The following is a 23,692-nucleotide window of genomic DNA, read 5'->3' as shown; positions in this document are numbered from 1 at the left end:
GCCATCTCCTGGGCCAGGATCTGCTTTCCCCTCGGAGGCAGGCGAGACCCATCCGCAGCCATTAGGCCGGGCCCCGAGTAAACAGCCCCGTGGTCAAAGAACCCAAAGCTCCTGAGGCAGCACCAACCTTTCAGCCACTTATTCAAAGCCTGCCTTTTCCTAGACTGTTCCATATCCCTCACCATCCCAGATGGGAGAGAAGAGAATAAAATACCCCTTGCACTTCCACTCCCTCAACCATTCGCCCTAAACCCCTGAAATCCTATTTGATAGCTCTCAGGCTTCCCTGAGCAATTTCATCACTGCCTGTTTGAACTATCAGTAACGGGCAGGAATCAGAGGAGCGAACCAGACCTGGGATGTTTCTGGTGACGTCCCTGACACGGGCCCCAGGGAGGCAGCACACCTCCCTATGGGTCAGTATATGCTGTTGTATTGTGGGGAAGCATTGCAGATGGAAAGCTGCTGCGTGGAGCCCTACACGAGAAAGAACTATCCATACAAAGTGGGGAAAAGATGCCTCTGTTGGCTGGAGAGCGAGAGGGAACCTCGCTATGCCCAGCCCTGGACAGGGCAGGATGCTGAGCTGAGCTCCTCAGCACTGACCAGCAGCACGGCTGACGTGCTGACGGAGCAGCCAAAAGCACAGGAGGAAAAACTGGAAGGCAGAAGGCGCAGCTCCTGCTGACCCCGCACCCCTACACTGCTCTCCATCTGTAGCAAGAACTGATGGAGCTGAGGGGGCTCCTCATTAATGAAAGCATCTAGAAGTAAACAAGCGGTAGCCAAGGGAGAGGGGTCTGGCTCATCTCCCTTTGCCTGGCAGCCAATAAACAGGGGATGCACACCTACAGGAACGCTCTCCGAGCTCACTCCCTGATATCAGTGCCATCCCCAGCCTCAGCACTAATTGGCGATGGGGAGGCTGTGGGTTTGGGCTGTGACCTCAGGAGCCACATGGCACTGTAGGCAGCAAACAGCGCCCCTCCCCCACTGTCCCAGCCCCTGCTCCACGCACACCTTCGGGACGGGGTTAAAAACTGTTTCATTTTTCCAAAAGATCTGTGCCTGCCTACTCTGCTTCTCAGAAATCAGAGCCATTCCTGGAACAGGCTCAGGCTCTTGTGAAACTGAAAGTGCTTCTCCGGCTCAGCTGTTTTCAGAGAAGAATACCCGGCAAGTTTCCTAGGTTCAGGATTTGTTTGTTAAAGCCCAGCTGGCTTCCTGACCTTTCCCGAGGATGCTGTGACACCGTTGTAAGCTCTTGGCAGGTACCTGCAACCTGGGAGCTCCCAGCACACTTGCGGTCTCTCTCAGGACAAAGTGTCTGCAGGGTTCACAGAACCCCAGGGTGCTTTGGGCTGGACCAAGATAACTCTGGGTCCCCCTGGTCCCTCCCCTGCCCCTGAAGGGCTGCCCAGAGCAGGGAGCCCATAACCACGGCCAGGAACTGTGGCAGATCCCCCAGGGGGAGCCCCCACTGCTCTCTGCTCCCTGTGCCAGGGCTCTGGCACCCACCTTGCACTGCACTGCTGCTGATGGGCAGCTGCTGGGCTCCAGGCTGTGCCCCATGGCTGCCGGAGCAGAACCTGGATCCAATCCCTTGCACATCCTGCGAGGATATTTGTGGTCCAATCTTGGTGAGCCTCCCCCGCTCCGGGCCGAGCAGCCCCAGCTCTCTCAGCTCTCCTCCCAGCACTGCTACTCCAGGCCCCAAAGCATCTTCATGGCCCTTTTCTGGGTTCACAGCAGGTTGTCCCAAACATTATAAATATTCCAATGATTTGGTGGTTGTGCTGTCACATGGATAAGGAATTGACTGCATGGCCATATCCAAAGATTTCCAGGCAGCATCTCATCCAGCAGCTGCCAAGTTTCACTTCCAGTTGCAGCTTCAGGGAGAAGGCTTCCCCTGCCCCACCAAGCAGGAAGCTGCAGCCTGTGCAGAGGCTCTGAGCTATATAAGAGCAGGGTCAGAGCCAGACTCAGAAAGCACTGGGGCTGTGGAGCACCAAAAATGCAGGTAGGGCCTGGCTGAGGTGCCTGGGGTGGGGCAGGGGCACTCACACCCACTGGGAGCCCCTTTGTGCTCTGCTTGGTGCTTCATGTTATGGTGCTGGGCTGAGAGGGATGGCAGGAAAGAGGGGATTGTGGCAGGGGGCAAAGGGGCTGTGCTGTGGGGGCTGTGATGGCAGTGGCTGCACTGGGGGGCAGGGAGGAGTGGAGAAGGGAAGCATGAAGGACTCGGCACCCAGATCAGGGGCTGAACATGGCAGAGATGGAAGCACAAGGAGCACGGGGAGGGAAGGGCAGCGCAAGGGTGGATTGGAAGCAGATCCCCAAGACAGAACTGGGAGGGCTGTGGAGCACAGCCCACACAGAGCCCTGCAGCTATGTGGCCCCACTCTGCGTGCTGGCGTGCTGCACTCATTGCAGCGTTAAGAGCTCAGTGCAGCATTGCTGGACGTGTGTCATGGTGCACACCACTTTGGGACCGTTGTTGACAGCTGTGTCTGTGCAACATGCCGTGCACACATACGCCCTTCTTATCTTTGCTTTCAGTGGGGTTCCCCATAGAGGGACTTCTCTTGTTGCTGAGCCTATATATACAACACTGCCTTCCCCTCCCTGCCCGTTCTGTGCCCTGCCAGGATGTGTTCCAGTCTCCATTAACCATTATTTTATGAATGGCCAAGGGAAGACTGGCTTGCTGGGTTTTCTGATTCTCAGAAATCAGAGCCATTCCTAGAAGAGGCTCAGGCCCTTGTGAAACTTAAAGTGCTTCTCCAGCTCAGTTGTTTTCAGGACCAAGATAACTCTGGGTCCCCCTGGTCCCTCCCCTGCCCCTGAAAGGCCACTCAGAGCAGGAAGCCTTGCACCAGAACCCAAGGATGCTTGGGGTTCCCCTGGGTCTCTCTGGTGCCCTGATGCCCATGCAGGCCCTCCATCCTCTGGATACAGTGCTCCTCCAACACCACACCAGTGCTGGTCATATTCCTACAGCTCCCTCCGTGTGCTTCCACCGTGGCCCTGCGCAGGTCCTGCTGGGGCAGAAGAAGGGATGGGCTTCACCACTGCATGGAATGTATTTGTTCTTCTGTATTCATGGCTGCACTCTCTTGAGTATCTGTTTTTCTCCTTAGGATTCTGGACATTTCCTCGTGTTTTTCCTCCTGAATTCTTGAAGTGGTGCCCAAGTCCTTCTTCACAACCCTGCCTTGTCTACCAGGCCTGACAAGTGGCTGTGTGCTGCCTCGCTTGGGCCGCGTGCCCTGGTGCCCTGCGTCCGCTGGAAAGCCGAGCGTCACCACCAGGAGCACCTGCTGGGAGGTGAGAGGACTCAGAATGCAAATCCATTTATTATTCTTACTTAAATCTTCCCCGAACATAAAGGAAAAGAGGGCACAAAGCCTCTGCGTGAGTCAAAGGAGCACAGTAATAAGGGCCTGGCATCAATTCCTGAGATGGAAAGGCTGTAGCATGTTGTTGGTGGGATGAGAGTTGATTGCACAGGAAGGTTTTGGCACTGAATAAATTTCTTCACCTGAATAGAGACAGAGATGACTGTCAGCTCGGTATGACAGCACGGTAAGGGTATGTAGACAGTGAGAGCATTGGCTTCCTTACCATTATCCAGTCAAGGACTGTTCCAGTACCAATGCAATGATAAGTAACGGGGGCAGTGATAAAGTAAACCCCACCGGGACATCAACTGGCAAGCTGTCAGCATGATACAAAACAACGGCACTAGTCATATTAATAATATAAACATATCTTTTGCACAGCATCCTGACTGCCTGACTGAGAGCTTTCCCCTCCATTTTGTGTTACGCTTTGTAACAGCACTGCTGTATGCATTTGGGTTATCATAACTCAATCAAGGCTTCAGGTGATAACATGCTGAAAGCAAGAGACAAGGCGAATATAGCATAATGGCAAGCAATGCTATTTAACCCATTAAGAAAAGTACAAATGTGTTTGGCCCATGGCACAAGTTCCTGCAACCTGGAAAAAAATCCCAGAGGGTCCCATTCTGTGTGTAGCTGTAATTGACTAGGGAAAATCATCAACTTTAGTATACTCTGATGTATGATTACTAACATTCATTCAACACCTGCTTTTAAAATCCCCACAACCATGCCCCTGAATTAATAATAGAAAATCAATGGCCACACGATTCTGTGAAGTTGCATGTCGCACAGAAAAACAACATCAGTGGGCAAGCCTGCTAGAGCATCACTAGGGGCACTGTTTTTCTTAGCTGGCCACTAGCATCCTAACTTGGTGAGTGTGGCGGAAGCTTGAGCTGTGCTGTTTCAGGGTGCATTTGGATGTGAGAGACAGGATGTCTCAGGAGCAATGGCAAGCAAACTATGCACTCAGAGCTGCACAGAGGGTTATGAGTTTTGTTCAACATACATACAGTCAAACACACAGGCATCCATTTCAGATAATCCCTGTAAGCAGGAAGCAGAAACTCCATAAGCAGGTGCACTATAACTTACCAACCCTTGAGAGATGGCAAACCCCCAGAAAGGAGAGAGAAGGCACGTGCTGGCAGTGGATGTGATAGGCAGTGCCAGCAGGGCGTCCCCTGCTTCAAGGGACACTTTTCCTCTCTCTCCCACCACAGCCTCTCTCCTGCTTTTATTCTCCCCAGGGTCTCCCCAGGCTTTCTCCATTTGCACGCTGTATCCACATGGCCAGCACATGATTCAGAGCCCAAGTGGAACACCGGCTTCCAAAAGCAGTCTTTGCAGAAACGAAATAAACTACCAAGGTCAGCTCTCTCTACAGATCAAGATATTTGCAGCTACAACCACAAATGTCAGTTCCCTTAAAACTGTCAGAATATTTGTTCCATGCCAGGATCATTCTTCAGTCAGGAGCCTTTAAGTCCCTGACACAGATGTCAATTGAAGGGAGCAGTGAACCAAACTATTTGTTGTGTATTATCCCACAATTCTATATTGCAATCCCATGTGGAATCAAAGTAAGATAACGTGTGCCTTTGTCTTGAGTGATGCATGGTCATATTTTAAAATCCTGAGTAGTGGGATGAAAGAGAGTTAAATGACCTATAGTACCGGGTCCTCTGTTAGCTTTGCCTGGGATTCCTTTCCAGTTTCTGCCTCCACAAATTAAGAAAAGGTTAGTTGGTAGGCTATATGCAACATGACCAGGCGTTACTGATAATGGGGTGATGAAATTACACTAAAAGAGTTATTCCCATTGATTTCAGCATCAGTAACATCGAATTCTGTTCAATTCACATTTGACCACTACTAAAACTGACGAAGAAGCACACAACAGCTTTGACAGTTCCTATCACAGAATCACAGAATGGCCAGGGTTGGAAGGTACCTCAAGGATGACGAATCTCCAACCCCCCTGCCACATGCAGGGCCACCAACCTCCACATTTAATACTAGACCAGGCTGCCCAGGGCCCCATCCAGTCTGGCCTTGAACACCTCTACGGATGGGGCTTCCAACCTCTCTGGGCAGCTGTTCCACTCTCACCACTCTCTCTGTAAAGATCTTCCTCCTGACATTCAAACTAAATCTTTCTTCCCTCAACTTAAAACCATTTCCCCTTGTCCTGCTGTTGACTCCCCTTTCAAAGAGTTGACTCCCCTCCTGTTTGTAGGCTCCCTTTAGTGACTGAAAGGCTGCAATGAGCCTGCAGCTTTCTTTTCTCCAGGATGAACAAGCCCAGCTCCCTCAGCCTGTCTTCGTAGTGGAGGTGCTCCAGTCCCCTGATCATCTTCATGGCTCTCCTCTGGACCCTCTCCAACAGTTCTCTTTCTTGTACCAGGGGCTCCAGACCTAATAATTGTAACTCTTGAAGCACCCATGAGTTATCTACAATACAACATTGTACCAAATAATACCAATAAGAAAGAAATACACAGTTCAGTCATTATGAGGGCTGGATGCTGTTCTCTGCCTTGAGATGAGACCGAATGTATTGCGCTGGAACCCAGCTAGGGCCTGTGTGTTTCACTGTGGAAACACAAGCATATCCACAACCCAAGTTATCAATGGTAAGGGACCTTCCCAATGCCCTGTGGTCATTTCCAAACATTAACCGTCAGCTGTTCCTTGAGCACTGGGGAGGCCCCAAAATGCTGGTCTACATGAGTTGTATCTAATGATCCTGATTCAAAAAATTCAGCACAAGTTAAGCCTTACATAATCTATTTATATTTCAATGATATATGAAATGAAACTATCACATTCAATGATAGTTTGTCCAGTGGGAGAATGGGGATTGCCTGTAATACGTCTAACCCTCCATTCTTGGAGGAATATTTGAATGGCCATGGATGTATATGCTGGGCCATCATCCATTTTTATAGTATGTGGGATCCCCATAGCAGCGCAGGCAGATAACCAATGTTGACAGGCATCACGACCGCGTTCACCTGTATGCACTGTGGCAAATATGTAAGAAGAAGGAGTATCTGTTGTTACATGTACATATTTAAGATGGCCAAATTCTTCAACATGAGTGACATCTGTCTGCCAGAGTTGAAGAGGTGCTGTGCCGTGGGAATTTGTCACTATTTGAGGCAAAGAGACAATTGCCTGGCAGTCTGGGCACGTTAGAATAATGTTACAGCCTTGATCCTCTGTCAGTTGGAATTGTTTTTGTAAGGCTCTCCTATTCTGATGGATAAATTGATGGGAGAGTCGTGCATGTTGAAATAACTGAGGGATAGGAAATATTACTGTGGCTTGATCAACCTTACAGCTGCCCCCAGTTAATGGACTAGGCAATGTAGTGTGTGATGGAATATGTGTAATAAAATAAGGAAGAGTATGGTGAGAGACATAATGAAAAACTCACCTGAGCTGTGCAAACAAGGCAGGGTTGTCAACTTTCTTAAGAATCACAGAATCGTGGAATCAGCAAGGTTGGAAAAGACGTACAAGATCATCCAGTACAACTGTCCACCTATCACCAATATTTCCCACTACACTATGTCCCTCAACACACTGTCTAAATGTTCCTTGAATGCCTTCAAGGTCGATGAATCCACCACTGCCCTGGGCAGCCCATTGCAGCACATCAGCAAGCGGAGCAGAAGTGTGGCATTCAGCTGCTGCAGGTCTACACGCACGCTGTCCGCAGCGTCAACCCCAACCTGCTGAACTTGGATGAGCCCATCAAGTACAGCGAGATCCTGGAGTGGGTGAGCTCCCTGCAGCCCACCTGTGTGACACAGTGGGGCGGGATGAACTCCATATCAGTCACCGTGCTGCAGGCTGTCATCAAGTGCTCACTGGTGGAGAGCACTGCCTTGCTGGGCACCAGCTGCAGCACCTAAGGGCACAGACTCAGATGTGGGAACCATCCGAATCGTTCATTGCAGGTTCTGACATCCCTTATCTACATTCCCATGTTCTCTCTTGTAACTTTCCCACCCACTTTTACGTGTCAACAAAGCATTTCACACAGTCACCCATGGTCTACTCCTTAACCATGCATGCAGGCATTTATCCAATCAAAGTCTTCCTCTAATCACAGTCGTTAATTTGCACGGATCATGTGGCTCGCTTGATTCTTGTTTCTGTCTCCTGAAGGAGTCCTTTGTTCTCATCATTTGACCTTCCTGATGTCAATTTTGTTCTGCACCTTCTGCTCTTAAGATTCTATCTTGAATTCCCGCAAAGGCTGATGACCCAAAGTCTCCAATGGCTGCTTCATGGGTGACAGAACACTCTGGGCCCTGCTCTGGAGAGACTCAACTTGGATTAACCACAGGGAACAGGAGAACTTTGAGATATTTGAGGACAGCCTGTGGAATGATGTTGAAGGGAAACGGAAGGGGACTAAAAAAGAGGAATAGGCAGAAGAGGATGTGAAAGGGGCTGCTGTCATGAGACCAGTGGCAGATCACTTGTCTGAGCAAGCCCAGCCTTGGTCACTGCACTCTGTCCGGCCTCCATATTAAATCCTTCCCTCTCTGTCCCTGTTGTGAGAGGTAAGTTGTGTTTTTGCTGTGGAAATTTCCAGTATTCCTGTATGTTGTGTAGGATAAGTTGTTTTTCACCAAGAAAGCTGCTGAACAGAGTAAAGTTGAGACAGAGGCGTTCAGACCAGGGTAGACTTGGCACATTATGTAGGGTAGGGGAGAGCCTAGCACAGGACAGAACAATGTGCTAATTTTTGGAAACATTGCCCTCCTATCACCACAAAGAGTACAGAACAAGCCTGAAAACAGTGGGTTGTTAACAGACATTGTATGGAAAGGCATTGTAGCAACAACATTGGGAAGACTGTGAGCCTGAGACGCTCAACCAGTGAGTTCCGGCAGAGGCATTACCTGCGTCAGACCCAGGGCATATAACAGAATGGATTTCACTGATTAGGTGCTCACTTTCTCCCTTGTCAGTAGGGGGTGTGCACCCGTTATTGCAATAATGAATAAACTACTCTTCACTGCTCCTGTGACAGGACAAGGGGAAATGGCCTCAAGTTGCGCTAGGGCAGGTTTAGGACAGATATCAGGAAAAACGTCTTTACAGAAAGGGCTGTTAAGCACTGCAATAAGGCTCCCTAGGGACGTGGTTGAGTCACCATCCCTGGATGTGTTTAGAATACGTTTGGATGTGGTGCTCAGGGATAATGATTTAGCAGAGAGTTGTTAGGGTTGTATGTTTAGGTTGCGGTCAGACTTGATGATCACTAAAGTCTTTTCCAACCTGAGCATTTCTATGATTATGTGATTCATAAAGATATTTGCCTGATTAGAAATTTTTGATTTTGAACATGTTTCTCACAGTGTGCAATCCCACTCTACCTCATGTCTGTGCGCTGAAAGGAAGGAGAGCCTGTGACAGGTGAGAGCAGTCTGGCGGACACACATGGGTGCTGCTGAAGGCAGCTCCCTGTCCATGGTTGGTTGTGTAGCCAAGTCCAGGGTGTGTTTGGGTGTCTGTCCATACCAACCTGTTTCTTGGGTGGCCAAACTTGGTTTCTAGCAGCCAGGTGGGAAGAATCCTCTGGGAAGAAGCTGTGGAGAGGCCTTTTCTATGAAAAAGTGGTGGCTCTTCTAATGTGCCTTCAACTGCAATCTGTTTACCTCTTCCACAGCCATGGAGTCCCAGGAGAAGAGAGCAGAGGATTTGGAAAAGGCAAATCTTGCTAAACAACTGCTGGCAGAAACATTTCAGAGCGAAGGACTGGATGGAGGATACTGGCTTCCCAAGCTGATGAAGGTATTAGGTGTGAAATCAAAAGAAGCCTTGAAGCATCTGCAATATGAAGATTATCTGAAGCTGGAGAGTGAGGTACGGTACCCCTGGGAGAAAACAGCACTCCGAAAGCTTCTCCAAATTACAGACAACAAAGCAACTGCTGAGGAGCTGCAGAAGCAGCGCCTGGAGATGATGAAGCAGAGGCAAGAAGAAACTAAGCGAGCCATGCAGGAGCTGAAAGATATGCATCAGAGCCACAGCTATAGCAAGGAGATGATAACACAGAAAGAGGAGGCACTATGGCAAGCCATGGACATTCCCAGGGAGTACTGGCCACCACCAGAGAAGGCCTTGGCAGATGTGCTTGCAAGCATCCAGAAGCAACTGGAGCAGCAGGAGATGTCCTTGGGCAGGAGTGAGAATGTCTCTGATGAGGAGGTCCTGAGACGGGCATCAGGAGGCCTGGCTCTGCAGGGCGTTTACCGAACCAACAGCCTGGCAGATGTGCTGACAAAGCGAGAGCAGCTCATCAGAGTCCCCACGGGTTTCAAGCTTGCTGGCCCGGAGCAAGGGTCTCTGCTTGAGAGGAAGGAGTTCTCCTCCTCTGCAGCAGAAGCCAATTTCACCAAGTCCATGGAGCAGCTGGGCTTCAGCCTAAGCGTTTCTGCCAAAGCCGGATTCTGGGGCATCAGTGTTGAAGGAGGTGAAGATTACAGCAACTCCTCACACAAGGAAGACACTCACCACTCACGTTCAGAGCAGACATACATTTGTACCACCAAGTACCAGTACACCCCTCTGGCCTCCTGCTACTTCCAAAAGGACCAGCTTCGCCTCTCAGATGGGGCCCTGAGGGAGCTGCAACACATCGAGGAGCTTCTGAGCATCACCCAGGAGGCAGACAGGCTCAACATGCTGAAGAGCAGGTGTGCCAGCTTCTTCAGCAGGTTTGGGTCCCACCTCAACCAGGGACCCCTCCACTTCGGGGGCATATTCTGGTGGAAAGCATCTTCCGAAGGATTCAGGGAAGAGCAAAGGGAAGAGATGAAGCAACAAGCATCTGAAGCACTGAACTGCTTTGTCAGGGCAAGCTTCAGCAGCTTTGCTGTCAGTGTGGGAATGAATGTTGACGTTTCAAAGTCCAGCTCACAAGCATCACTTGGGAGAAGCGATAGAGGCAGCAGCCACACAGCGATTCAGCTCTCCGTGACCAACACAGGAGGTCCATCAGAGACAGATTGCCTTGCCCAGTGGAAGTGTGGGCTTGTGGCCAGTAACACAACCTGGTGTGTTATCGACAGGGGCTTTCAGCTGATCCCAGTGTGGGACATAATCCTGTCCAACCACAGCGGTGATTTTAAATCCACCTATCAGATGAGCAGCAGCCTCAGGGCTGCATATGAAGCACTCACAAATCACAGTGTTGGCACAGTGTTTGGAGAGGAACTGGCCAGTGCCGTGGAAGAGGCCAGAGTTTTCCTGGAGCACGTGAAGACCTGGGAGGTCACTGGGGATGAAAGGAAACTGCTCACGTTGACAGATTTCAAACAGGCTCTGTATGAAAAAACAAAAAATCTCAGTGTCTGGATCAATGTATGCCTGTCACATAAGGCATTGCAGGAGTTCCTGGTGAATACCGTTCTGTTTTGCCAAAAATCGCCTCCAGAAAACATCACCTACATGAAATCTCTGATGCAGTGCCTGCTGCATCCTCACATCTATTCTGTTAAGGACTTCCCTAAGGCTTCCTTCATTATGCAATGGATTTTCAACACTGGGCACACGTTTACCAAAACTCCCAATATTTCTGAGATTCAGGATCTCATCAAGACACTGCAGCGAATGAAGGAGCACATTCAGGAAGTCACCTACTCCCCAGCCACCTCTGTATCTGCCATTCATGAAGCAAAGATCAAAGCCACCCTGACTGTAAGCCTGGCTGTTTATTCTTTGCTCCAGTATCTGCAGGAAAAGGCAGAGAGAGACACAGAACTCTTAGTGCTCTTAGTTACAACCACGATAGGATACCAAGTAGAAAGCAGCACTTTTCAGTACCTCCTTGGTTGTCCAGAAATTCACTTCATGGCCAAGGAAATGCAAACAGCATATGATGAGTATCAGAGCCTGAAGGAGCAGGATGTTTACAGAGCCCAGGCCTTCCTGCTCTTCACAGGCCTCACCATAACATCTGAAAGCAGTGAGGTGTCCCCTGAGCAGAAGACTGACCGCTTAGTGTTCATGGAAGAGAAGATGAAGAACTCATGGTGTGCACAGATAGAAGATCTCCTCAAGAGACAGAATGCCTTCAGAGACTGGGAGGGGCTGGAAAGAGACCTGCAGTCCTACATCAGTGGGCAATTGGAGGACACCTCTGTTGATCTGAAGAAACACAGCATAATCAAAGACATGGAAGAGACTTTGCAAGGAATACCGCCTTGCAGTCCATGCAAACTCCAGTCAGATGACAGCCAATCCAAAACTAATCAAGCCAGTGCAAACCCAGAGTTCCTCAACTTACTTAAGCGCCTTGGGCTGGAAAGATACTATCCAAGAAAAATGGGGTCGGAAGACTTCCACATCATACACAAGACATCTGTACGTGACAGCCAGCCCAGCAAGGAGAGTGAACTCCCATTTTACTTCCTTCAAAAGCTATTGTGTGTGGACTACAGTGTGAGGTACCTGACTTGCAAGGATGAGAGTAAGACAGAAGTCACTCCTGCACCCAAAGCCACAGAGGAAGAGCCCTCTGATTCCTTTGATGACTTTTTCAGTGATTTGGATGAAGGAGCCCCTGAATCTGCAACCAGGGAGAGCCATGTGCACCCTATGGACCTCCAGATGGCCATTTTTCATTGTGCCAATGATTTCATGAGGCAGTACATTGCATCAAAGCTTGCCTTCTGCCAGTTTGCACTCCCCCTCCTGATCCCCAACCCATGCACTTCAGAGATTGAGTTCCCTCTCTGGTCCCTCAGCCAAATCAAAAAGAGCTGGAAAGGAACAGCAAAATCAGGAGAGCAGACGAAAAGTAGCAGCTACACAAACAAACTCATTTATCAAGCAGAGACACCCATTGTGTCCTTCATACGCGTCGGCAGCTCTCCTTCCTCTTCCAAGTCTCAGATCCTGAACGCTCTGCTGAGCAAACAAAAACACGACACGTTTTTCCATCGGCATTGCAAAGGCAGCACCAAAGACTGTTTGCTGATGAAAGGTGTGGTGGAGATCTCCTGGTATTGTCCCCGTGGTAGCAACGATGACAGTTTTGACAGTTGTGTTGCTTTCTGTAACCTGCACGGAGATGCCAGGGATCACGAGACACAGCTGGGCTTCTTGCAGGAGATCTCTGCTGTGAACGTGGTTCTCGTTTCTGAGTCTGATCAGGGTGATAGGAAAGGCAGGAGAATTTTACAGGACCTGTGGCAGTCTCAGAGGCCCTTGGTTTGTCTTTTCACTGAGAAAGAGAACATTGCAGCTGGCCGATCTAGCCAGAACATAAGAATAGGTATCAAGAACAGGAATGAAGCAGAATTAATCGGTGAGCTGACAAAAAGAATCCGAGATCTCCTGGAGGGCTCAAGCACACTCTCTAGCCTCGATATGTGTCTGGGCACAGCTCGCCAGCATGGCTTCATAGTTGATGAAGATGCAGAAGCATGTGTGATAGCCAAAGAAAAGGCAAACGAGCTGGTGAAGCTGCTGAAGGGAGAGCAGCTGTCTGAGATCAAATCAAAGCTACTGCCTCTTCAAGGAAAACTGTGGTACAATTGGTGTAAAAAGGACAGAGAACTCACTCGCTTACAGGAGAAGAGGAACAAGAGCATAGAACATCATCGGAGCCAAATTGAATGTGACAAAGTTGCAATAAGAAGAAAGCAACTAGACAAAGCATTTCCCCTCAATCAGCTGATGGAATCATTCCTTGGCTTTCTCCAGTCACAGCCAGTCAACACCAAGAAATATTTCCTGCAGTGGATGAAGATATTCATGGATGACCTGTCCTCCGATCGCCTTGATGAACTGAAGAGAGACTATCATCAGTTATGGTCTCAAATCCTGGCAATAAAGAAAAGCAATGAAGAAAACAACCCCAAAACTGTAATGACGAAAAGGTTAGAGTCCCTTTCCAATGAAATCAATGATTCATCCGTTGGCCTTGAGCATATTTTGAGAGAGGTAGGGCAGATTTATGAAGCTCTTGAATCAACCGATACCAAACATGTTTGTTTTCTCAAACTACCTGAAATTGCAGCTGATCTGATGGTTTCAGGGCATCCCATTGAGCTGATGGATGGCGATGTTTCTTACGTACCCTTACAATGGGTTGCAGCAATCTTTGACAGGTTAATTGAGAGGTTAGGCGACAAGCGAGTCTTTGTCCTCTCCGTGCTTGGTATCCAGAGCACAGGGAAGTCAACCCTACTGAACGCCATGTTCGGTCTCCAGTTCAATGTCAGTGCCGGCAGATGCACCCGGGGAGCTTTTATGCAGCTCATTAAAGTGGACGAGAAACTACAGCAGGATGTGAACTTTGATTACATGCTGGTTGTGGACACGGAAGGACTTCGTGCCATAGAGATGGCCAATAAGCACTCACTGAATCATGACAACGAGCTGGCCACCTTTGTCATTGGCATTGGCAACATGACTCTAATCAACATCTTTGGAGAGAACCCTTCCGAAATGCAAGACATCCTTCAGATTGCAGTGCAGGCTTTTCTGAGGATGAAGCAAGTCAAGCTTTCCCCAAGCTGCCTGTTTGTGCATCAAAATGTGGGCGCAATAACAGCAAAGGAACAGAACATGGAAGGACAAAGGCGTCTGCAGCAGAAACTGGATGAAATGACAGTGACAGCAGCCCAGCAGGAATTCTGTGACATCACCTGCTTCAGTGATGTCATCCGCTTTGACGTGAACACCCACATTCATTACTTTGCTCACCTGTGGGAGGGTAACCCGCCAATGGCACCACCCAACCCCACCTACAGCCAGAACGTCCAGCAATTAAAGAGCAAAATTCTCCAAGACGCCAAGAAGGAATCTCCGGGCAGTGTTCTGAGGCTCTCCAGCTTGAAAGTTCGTATTAGTGACCTGTGGAACGCCTTGCGGAATGAAAACTTCATTTTCAGCTTCAAGAACTCAGTGGAGATTGCTGCATACAAGAAACTGGAAACCTCCTTTAGTCAGTGGACCTGGAAACTGAGAAGGCACGTCTTTGACTTGCAAATGCAACTGGACAATAAGGTTCGGAATGGAGAGCTGGAGAAAGTCACCATGAAAGAGCTTGAAAATCTGGTGCAAGAAACAAGTGATGCCATCACCAAAGACGTGGAGAAGTTCTTCAGTGAAGACAGAGACTGTGAAATACTGATTCAGTGGAAAAGTAGGACGGAACTGAATCTGAAAGAGCTAAAAACGTCCCTTCTTGATGAAACCAAGAGGAAGTGTGATAAGCTTCTAGTACTAAAGAAGAGCCAGAGTAGATTGGATGAGAGGAAATCTGAATATGAAAATGAGCTCCTGAAAAAGAGCAGGGAGCTGGCTCTGTCTGTAGTAGGCCAGAAATTAAGTGAACGAGAATTGAGGAGGAACTTTGATTCCCTCTGGATGACCTGGGTTACTGAAGTGTCTTCTAATGCTCCCACTCTGGAAGAGGTGGACATCGATGTGGAAATAGAAAATGTCCTTCTCAAACACTTTAAGGAGGGTTCAAATATAGCTGATCGAATCTTGAAATCTTCCAAGCAGACCACCTTTTCACTTGATATGAAGAAACACATATCCCAGAAAAAGGTTTTGGACAAATTTATGTCTTATTTTCGTGAGTCTGATTTGAGCACCTTACAGCACATTACAGAACGCATCATAAGGCGTGTGAAGGAAAACATTGACCAGAAGGAAAAGGACAAAATGGATTACAGTCACACTTTTATTCATGAAATACTAAATGAAGTGCAGGAAGGTGTGAAAACTGTCCCTAGCTCGGAAAAATGTCATTTTACAAAAGATTACGAGATAGATCTTTCAGTGTACCTGTGCAGAATGGCAGCAGCCAGGTTTAAAGACATGCACGCAGCCTTCAGGAAAGCAAATGACCCAGTCATCTACCTACAAAGCAAGAGAGAAGATTTCTTCAAATGTTTCCAGATTTCTTGCCAAGGTGCCACTTCTATCACAACATTTGCTGATTTCCTGTGCAGCAAGATCGACCCAGGTCTTCGCCTGGCCATCTATGACAAGACAGCTCTTGTCATAGCTGAACAAATGAGGAGTGAAATACGAGACTTCAATGGCAGTAGAGCCAATCTGGAAGTTTGCATACTGAAATACCTGGCACAGGGAGAAAATTTTGAAAAATTCAAGCTGTATCTTAGTTCCCCATCAGACTTTTTGGAGAATTACATTCAGACACATGTGAAGACATACTGTTTAGATCAGAACAGTCGACTGGTGATGTTTTTAAATGAAACTCTTACCCAGTACTATGAAAAAATTCAGAAAGCTGTATTTACATCAACCACAGTTGTTAAAGACAGAAGAGACAGCAATAAGATAATCTCTCTTTGGCTGGATGAATTCTGCAGAGAACTTGGAGGGGTCCTAAGATTGCCCAGGAGTGACCTGGTTGGCATTGAACATCTGGAGATAACAGACATAGAGTTCCTGAATAACGCCATGACGGAGGCACTTTCTCCCCTGAGGGATCGTCTCAAGGAAGAGTTTGCTCGTGCTGATTTGAGCTCATTTGAAAAGCAGCCTCACACAATACTGCTGGAACACTTTCCAGGCTGCAAGGAGCAGTGTCCATTTTGTGGGGCAGTTTGCACAAACACTATCCCAAACCATGATGGAGACCACCAGCTTGTCTTCCATCGTCCAGAAGTTTTGGGCGGATACAAATGGCATGAAACAGACAACCTCGTCATTGATATTTGCTCTAGCAGTGTTGTCAGCGACTGTAGCTTCAGGATTGGTGAAGACACATGGATCCCATACAAGAAATACCGAGATGCAGGACGTCCTTATTCCACTTGGAACATTCTTCCTGATACATCCATGCAAAAGTACTGGAAATGGTTTGTGTGTCATTTCAGGGCACAGCTAGAAGAATTCTACAATGGTAAATTTCATGGCAAAGGAGAAATCCCTCCTTCATGGCACACAATTACAAAGCAGGAAGCACTTGACGAACTGAGGTAGGCTAAGTTGACACGAAGGAAAATCTGCAACTGCTTTGCATTTCAGAAGGACATGACTTAAGGCTCTCCACAAAATACTGTTGTAACAATTATGGCCTTCAACAATTTCAAAAGAACTGCATCTAACTTCTTGTAGGGCTGGACAAAATGAGGTGTGCTATTCCTGCCACTCCTCAGAAATGGACCTGCTTCATGATGAAGTCAAACTCCTCTTCCTTTCTTGCCATAAACACTTGCATCAGCTTTGTCTTAGAGCAAAAAAAGATCACATTTCTGCAGCAACCATTCATACAGATAAAGTTAAAGACTAAGGCAGCATTGGAAAGTACCAAATTATCTGCTGCTATGTGAAAATAAATGACTCGGGCAAAAGAATAGTTTCCCTGCAGGAAACCTTGTCACACATAAAGAAAGGACAGTGATGTCTGAGAGCAGGTAAACATTTGTGGGGAGCTAAAAACCCCTTCTTGCTGAACTTAGTACTCAGCTCAGTTATAGTGATTTAATTGCATGTTCATAAGGTATCCTTCCTATGTTAAGATGTGCTCACAGTCCCATGAGCTCCTGCTAAGATCTCCTGGTGTACTCCCCTTCATCTTGCAGCCAATCCAACTACATCTAGCATGTGCTTAGATTCTGAGCAAAAGCCCCTTGTATAACCAACATAGACAATTAGTTATCTCTGCAGCTTTCTCAGTAGATATCAGCAGTGTGTGATGTCAGCATTTGTGTTGTGAAGGCAGGTGGGAACTGGGTGCTGGTCTGGAGAACATCTCACCAGCTCTGCCTGTACCAGCACAGCAGACAGTGGGGTTTGCTGCACAATTCCTGCAGTACAGTTGATTCTCCTGGAAAGTTTGTGATTTGTTATAGTCTCTTGCAGGCTTTGCTAATAAACTGGTAGAGTTGGACTGGACTGGTCTCTGCGTGCTTTCTTTCCACTTAAGCCACAATTATTGTAGAATCCTCCCATGGTTAGAGTAGGAAGGGACCTTAAAGCCCACCCAGTCCTAATCCCTGCTATGGGCTGGAACACCTCCCATCAAATCAAGCTGAACAAAGCCCCATCCAGCCCGTTGTTGAGCACTTCCAGGGATGAGGCATTCATAGCTTCTGTCAGCAGCCTGTGCCAGGGCCTCAGCACCCTCTGACTAAACAATTTCTTGGTAATTTCTAAATCTAAATCTCAATCTCCCCTCATTGTTTAAAACCATTCCATACTATAGTGCCTGACAAATCGTCCTTCCGTGCTTCCATATAGGCAACCTTAGGTACTGGAAGGCCACAAAGAAGTCTCCCTGAAGCATTCTCTTTTCTGAACCAAACAAGGCCAACTTTCAACCTATCTTCATAGGAGAGGTGCTCCAGCCTTCCGAGCAACCTTGTGGCCCTCATCACCAAGGAACTGTGGGACTCCACCCAGACAGCATTCCCCTTCTTTGTAGTCAAACTTTCTGTGCCCACTGCCACAAAATCTATATGCACGGTCCTCCTACCCTGAAACCTTCATTTCTTTCTTTATTGCAACTGTGGGGCACAGAGTCTCTACCTGGACTTCTGCAAGGCCTTTGACATGGTCCCACACCACATCCTTATCTCTAAATTGGAGAGAGACGAATTTGAGGGGTGGACTATTTAGTGCGTAAGGAACTGGTCAGAAGAGGCTGTACGTCCAGGTGGAGGCCGGTGATGAGCAATGAGAGGTTGGTCTTGGAACCAGTACTCCCTAACACCTTCATCAGTGACATAGATGATGGGATGGAGTGCACCTTCAACAAGTTTGCTGATGACACCAAGCTGAGCGGTGCAGTTGATACTGCAGAAGGAAGGGATGCCATCCAGAGGGACCTTAACAAACTCAAAAGTTGGGCCCTTGTGAACCTGATGAGGTTCTGCAAAGCAAAGTGCACTTGGGTCAAGGGAATCCCAGATGTGTATACTGAGAGAAGAACTCCTTTAGAGCGGCCCTGCTGAGAAGGACTTAGGGGTCCTGGTTGATCAAAAACTGAACACAAGCCAGCAGTGTGCGCTTGCAGCCCTAAAGGCCAATGTTATCCTGGGCTCCATCACAAGATGAGCTGCCAGCAGGATGAGGGATTGTCCCTTTCTGCTTTACCCTTGTGAGGCCCCATATGGAATATTTCATCCAGGTGTGGGGCTTCTCCATGGCGGAGAAGAGGGGAGAATCACCTCCATCGCCCTTCTGTCCACGCTCTGTGCAATGCATCCCTGGGTACCATTGGCTTTCTTGGCCACAAGGGCACACTGCTGGCTCATGGTTAACCTTTGGTCAATTACTGCTCAACTGCTGGTCAACCACTGTTCAACCAGCATCCCCAGGTTCTTCTCTGCAGAGCTCCTCTCCAGCAGCTCAGCCCTTAACCTCTGGCATGCAGTTATTCCTCCCCTGCTGTAGGACTCCACACTTGCCCTTGTTGAGTATCATCAGGCTCCTCTCCACCCAACTCTCAGCCTGTCCAGATCTCTCTGAATGACAGCACAGCCATCCCACCCAAGTCAGCCTTGAGTCTAGACTGCTCTGCCTCCTTTCCCTTGGCAAACAGGGGGAAAAAATGGGAAAATAAGTTGGGGAAAAGAGGGAAAAATAAGGGATAGCACTATACATGGAGCCCAGGAGGTGGCATATCACTCAGGCACAACCATTCAGCAGTTTCACAGACCCAGTCATGTTTATTGAGGCCCACAATTGTGCCCCATGCCCTACTCATTCTGCCAACCCCAGGTGATGTACAATACTCAACTAAGGCAGGTCCCATGATGTGGGTTGCTGCACCCTGGGCTTGCAGCACGATCTGGTGGAAGGGGACAGTCCCACTGCACTACTGTCACCAGGCTTCCCCCTGCAGGATGTAGGAGCACCCACTGGCGTCACCCAGCAGCCACTTTCCCCATGTGCATCCCTACATCACCAGCTGCGTTTGGGATATTTGGGGGACACTGTGGCCTCAGGACTCCCCCCAGCACTGCTGCCACGTGGGGACATCACCATGGTGCTGTGGATGCTGCTCCCCCCCGACGATGCACAGCAGCTCCTCCAGCTCCTGCTGCAGACGCAGGCCTAACAGCTCCTGCAACAGCTCCCATTTTGTGGGGCAGTTTGCACAAACACTATGCCAAACCATGATGGAGACCACCAACTTGTCTTCCATCGTCCTCAATTTTTGGGCAGATACAAATGGGATAAAACAGACAACCTTGTCATTGATATTTGTTCCAGCCTTGTTGCCAGTGACTGTAGCTTCAGGATTGGTGAAGGCAAGTGGATCCCGAACAAGAAGTACCGAGATGCCGAACACCCATTTTGTACTTGGAACATTCATCCTGACACATCCATGCAAAAATACTGGAAATGGTTTGTGTCTCATTTCAGAGCACAGCTAGAAGAACTCAACAATGGTAAATTTTGTGGCAGAGGGGAAATCCCTGCTTCGTGGCACACAATTACAAAGCAGGAAGCGCTTGACAAACTGAGGTAGGCTTAGTTGACACAAAGGAAAATCTGCAACTGCACTGCATGTTAGAAGACCATGACATGAGAATATCCACAAAATACTGTTGCAAAATTACTGCTCATAAAGCTGGGCAAAATGAGGTGTTCTACTCCTGACGCTCCTCAGAAATGCTCCTCCTTCATGATAAAGTCAAACTCCTTTCCTATCTTGCCATAAATGCCTGCATCAGCTTTGTCTTAGAGCAAAAAAAGAAACAATGCATTTCTGCAGCACTCATGCATACAACCAAGGTTAAGACCAAGGCAGCATTAGAAAGTACCAAATTATCTGCATCTATGTAAAAATAAATGACTCTGGCAAAAGAATAGCTTCCCTGCAGGAAATCCTTGTCACACTGAAAGAAAGGACAGTGATGTCTGAGTGCAGGTAAACATTTGTGGGAATCTAAAAACCCCTTCTTGCTAAACTTAGTTCTCAGCTCCGTTATAGTGATTTAAATCCATGTTCATTAAGTATCCTTCCCACAACTTCTGTGAGCTCCTGCTCAGGTCCCCTGGAGAACTTACCTCCATCTTGCAGAAAATCCAACTACATTTAGCATGTGCTTAGATTCTGGGCAAAAGCCGCTTGTATAACCAACATAGAGAATTAGTTACCTGTGCAGCTTCCTCAGTAGACATCAGCAGTACTGTTGATCCTCCTGGAGACTTTGTGATTCGCTGTAACCATTTGTAGACTTTGCTATTAAACTGGTAGAGTTGGACTGGACTGGTCTGTGTGTGCTTTCTTTCCACTCAAGTAATTGTGGAACCTTAGCATTGTTTCAGTGGGAAGGGACCTTAAAGCCCACCCACTTCCAACTCCTCCTAAGAGCTGGAACGCCTCCCACGTGGTCAGGCTGCCCAAAGCCCCAACCAGCCTGGTCTTGAGCACCTCCGGGGATGAGGCACTCAGAGCTTCTCTGGGCAGTCTGTGCCAGGGCCTCAGCACCCTCTGACTAAAGAATTTCTTGGTATTTTCTAAATCTAAATCTAAATCTAAATCTCCCATCGTTGTTTAAAACCATTCCATATTACAGTCCCTGACAAATTGTCCTTCTCAGTTTCCCTGTGGGCACATTTGGGTACTGGAAGGCCACAAAGAAGTCTCCTCAGAGACTTTTTCTCTGGGTCAAACAAGCCCAATGTTCAACCTATCTTCATAGGAGAGGCGCTCCAGCCTTCGGAGCATCCCTGTGGCCCTCATCACTAAGGAACTGTGGGGTTCCACCCAGACAGCATTCCCCTCCTTTGTAGTTAAACTTTCTCCACCCACTGCCACAAAATCTATATGCAGAGTCCTACACTGAAACCCTCATTTATTTATTTATTGCAACTGTGGGGCCCAGGAGTCTCTATGTGGACTTCTGAAAGAGCTCTGACATGGTCCCACACCTATCTCTAAATTACGTATGTGTATGGCGTGAAAGATGACTGCTGAAAACTTTTTTTCCTTGGCTCATAGCTCGCTTTGTGAGACCTTTCTGGCAATCAGGCTCTAACTGACAACTGAGAATTATCTATGGGGATGAGAAGTGGTGTCACCGTGCCACAGTGCTTCTGCTTACGATTGCAAAGACATGCAGAAGCGGGAGAAGGAGTCTTTTTTTCGGGGGAGTGGCTTGAAGCAGCTGACCACTGCAAAAGGCCGTAATACTTGTGCACTGACACCTGAGGCACCACTCGCTGATGGCTTATGGGGAGGGCCAGGAATGTTACACCAACAGAAAAGAAGAAGAAAAAAAATAATGCGAGAAGCACAGCATAAGAGGCTTCCACTAAAATATGTACTTTGGTAGGAATTCCCTGAAAGAAATCTCTTAGGAAAGAATCCACCTGTTGTTTATATGCTCCCTTCAAGTACAGGAAGGATACAATGAGGTCACCCTGGAGCCTTCTCTTCTCAATGCTGAACAAACCCAGTTCCCTCAACTTTTCCTCACAGGAGAGGAGCTCCAGCCCTCTGACCATCTGAGTGCCCTCCTCTGGACCCGCTCCAAGAGCTCCTGTCCTTCCTGTACTGGGGGCCCCAGGCCTGGACTCAGTGCTGCAGATGGGGCCGCATAGGAGCCGTGTAGAGGGGGACAATCACCTCCCTCTCCCTGCTGGCCACCCCTTTTTTAATGCAGCCCAGAACACAGTTGGCCTTCCGGGCTGCAAGCGCACACTGCTGGCTCATGTTCAGCTTCTCATCCACCAGCACCCCCAAGTCCTTCTCTGCAGGGCTGCTGTCCAGGAGATTTTCCAGTTTGCATAAGTACCTGTGTCATGGTTTTGTCTTTTTTGGTTTCTAAGATTTTTCCTAAACCTCTCCATTCGTGTTCTGTGGAAGGAGTCTCCTCCAAAACCACAGAATGCTGACTGGCAGGGAAGATGGAGAGGTTTAGGAAAAGTCTTAGAAGCATGGGGACTTGCAATGTCATGGGATTTCACTCTTGAACACCTGTGGGATCCCGAGAAACTCAGCCAGTATTTGAGTCAGGGATGGTGCAGCTTACATAGATCTAAGGAGGTACAACTTCTTTGGGGCTTGGCTTGTGCTTACTGTGCCCTATATAACACTATTCTGGAGGGAGAGTTTCTGAGCTGAGGTTCAAGCCAAAGGGGAAAATCTCCAAGTCACATCTGATCAATCACAGGAGACACCAGTAACAGTGTCAGTTGCCCTTAGTGGAAGGCAAGAAATGGTGTCCTCGCTTCTAGAGTGGAGTGACTGGGGGCCCTAAAGAATTGACTGTGTTGGAGGCTGAGATAAGGCTCACTGGCAAAGACTGGCAAAAACATCCTATCGCAAAGACTGGCCCAGGGGCTCCATGCATACTTGGTATCAACTACCTCAGAAGGAGGCATTTCAAGGATCCTAAGGGGTATCGATGGGCCTTTGGAATAGGTGCTGTAGAAACAGACATTAAGCAGCTGTCTGTTTTGCCTGGCCTGTCAGAAGATCTGTTTGTTGTGAGGTTGCTACGAGTAAAAGAACAGCAGGTACCAATTGCCACAAAAACGGTGCACAGACGGCAGTACCGCACCAACAGGGATTCCTTGCTCCCCATTCATAAGTTGATTCGTCAACTAGAGAGTCAGGGAGTGATCAGCAAAACTCATTCGCCTTTTAACAGCCCCATATGGCCAGTGCGTAAAGCCAGTGGAGAATGGAGGCTGACGGTGGACTACAGTGGCCTGAATGAAGTCACAGCCCCACTGAGTGCTGCTGTGCCAGACGTGTTAGAACTCCAGTATGAACTGGAGTCAAAAGCAGCCAAATGGTATGCCACCATTGACATTGCTAACACCTCCTTTTCCATTCCTTTGGCCACAGAATGTAGGCCACACTTGGCTTTCACCTGCAGGGGCGTTCAGTACACCTGGAACCGTTGGCCCCAGGGGTGGAAGCACAGCCCGACCATTTGCCATGGATTAATCTAAACTGTACTGGAACAGGCCAGTGCACCTGAGCACCCGCAGTGCATTGATGATATCGTTGTGTGGGGCGATACAGCAGAAGAAGTTTTGACAGAAAGAGAGCGAATAATTCAAATTCTTCTGCATGCTGGTTTTGCTATTGAGCGAAGCAAAGTGAAAGGACCTGCTCAGGAGATTCAGTTCCTAGGTATAAAGTGGCAAGATGGACGTCGTCACATCCCGACAGATGTGATCAACAAAATCACCGCTATGTCTCCACCCACTAGTAAGGAAGAGACACAATCTTTTTGGGGTGTAGTGGGCTTTAGGAGAAGGCATGTTCCAAACTATAGCCTCATTGTAAGCCCCCT

At 48.3% G+C, this 23,692-nt stretch overlaps 1 protein-coding gene across 10 annotated transcripts; it reads left to right on the top strand.

Moving 5' to 3' along the window:
* Window positions 1–463: 463 nt before the first annotated feature.
* On the top strand, window positions 464–20,649 carry LOC149919250 (interferon-induced very large GTPase 1-like). 10 transcript variants are annotated; one of them, XM_090136511.1, is made up of 5 exons: window positions 1,912–2,023; window positions 3,144–3,330; window positions 7,032–7,990; window positions 8,792–8,849; window positions 9,103–17,324. In XM_090136511.1, exon 5 carries the CDS (start codon window positions 9,105–9,107, stop codon window positions 16,407–16,409), a length of 7,305 nt encoding a protein of 2,434 aa, XP_089992637.1. In that variant the 5' UTR covers window positions 1,912–2,023; window positions 3,144–3,330; window positions 7,032–7,990; window positions 8,792–8,849; window positions 9,103–9,104; the 3' UTR covers window positions 16,410–17,324. The 10 variants fall into 10 exon arrangements, 9 of the variants coding, with proteins under 9 accessions (XP_089992634.1, XP_089992637.1, XP_089992638.1 ...); XM_090136508.1 differs by lacking the exons at window positions 1,912–2,023; window positions 7,032–7,990; window positions 8,792–8,849 and adding exons at window positions 464–1,271; window positions 4,661–4,780; XM_090136512.1 differs by lacking the exon at window positions 7,032–7,990.
* Window positions 20,650–23,692: the final 3,043 nt, after the last annotated feature.

This window comes from Phasianus colchicus, chromosome 2 (genome assembly GCF_987193195.1).
Source record: "Phasianus colchicus chromosome 2, bPhaCol1.hap1.1, whole genome shotgun sequence".
NCBI lineage: Eukaryota > Metazoa > Chordata > Aves > Galliformes > Phasianidae > Phasianus > Phasianus colchicus.
This window is presented reverse-complemented; position numbering and strand designations above follow the sequence as displayed.

Bases quoted from the DNA above. Each gene is read 5' to 3' on its own strand.
- LOC149919250 (XM_090136508.1), top strand. From the start codon at position 4,711: ATGATTCAGAGCCCAAGTGGAACACCGGCTTCCAAAAGCAGTCTTTGC. The intron at 4,781-9,102 runs GTCAGCTCTCTC...CCTCTTCCACAG, and splicing joins AAACGAAATAAACTACCAAG to CCATGGAGTCCCAGGAGAAG.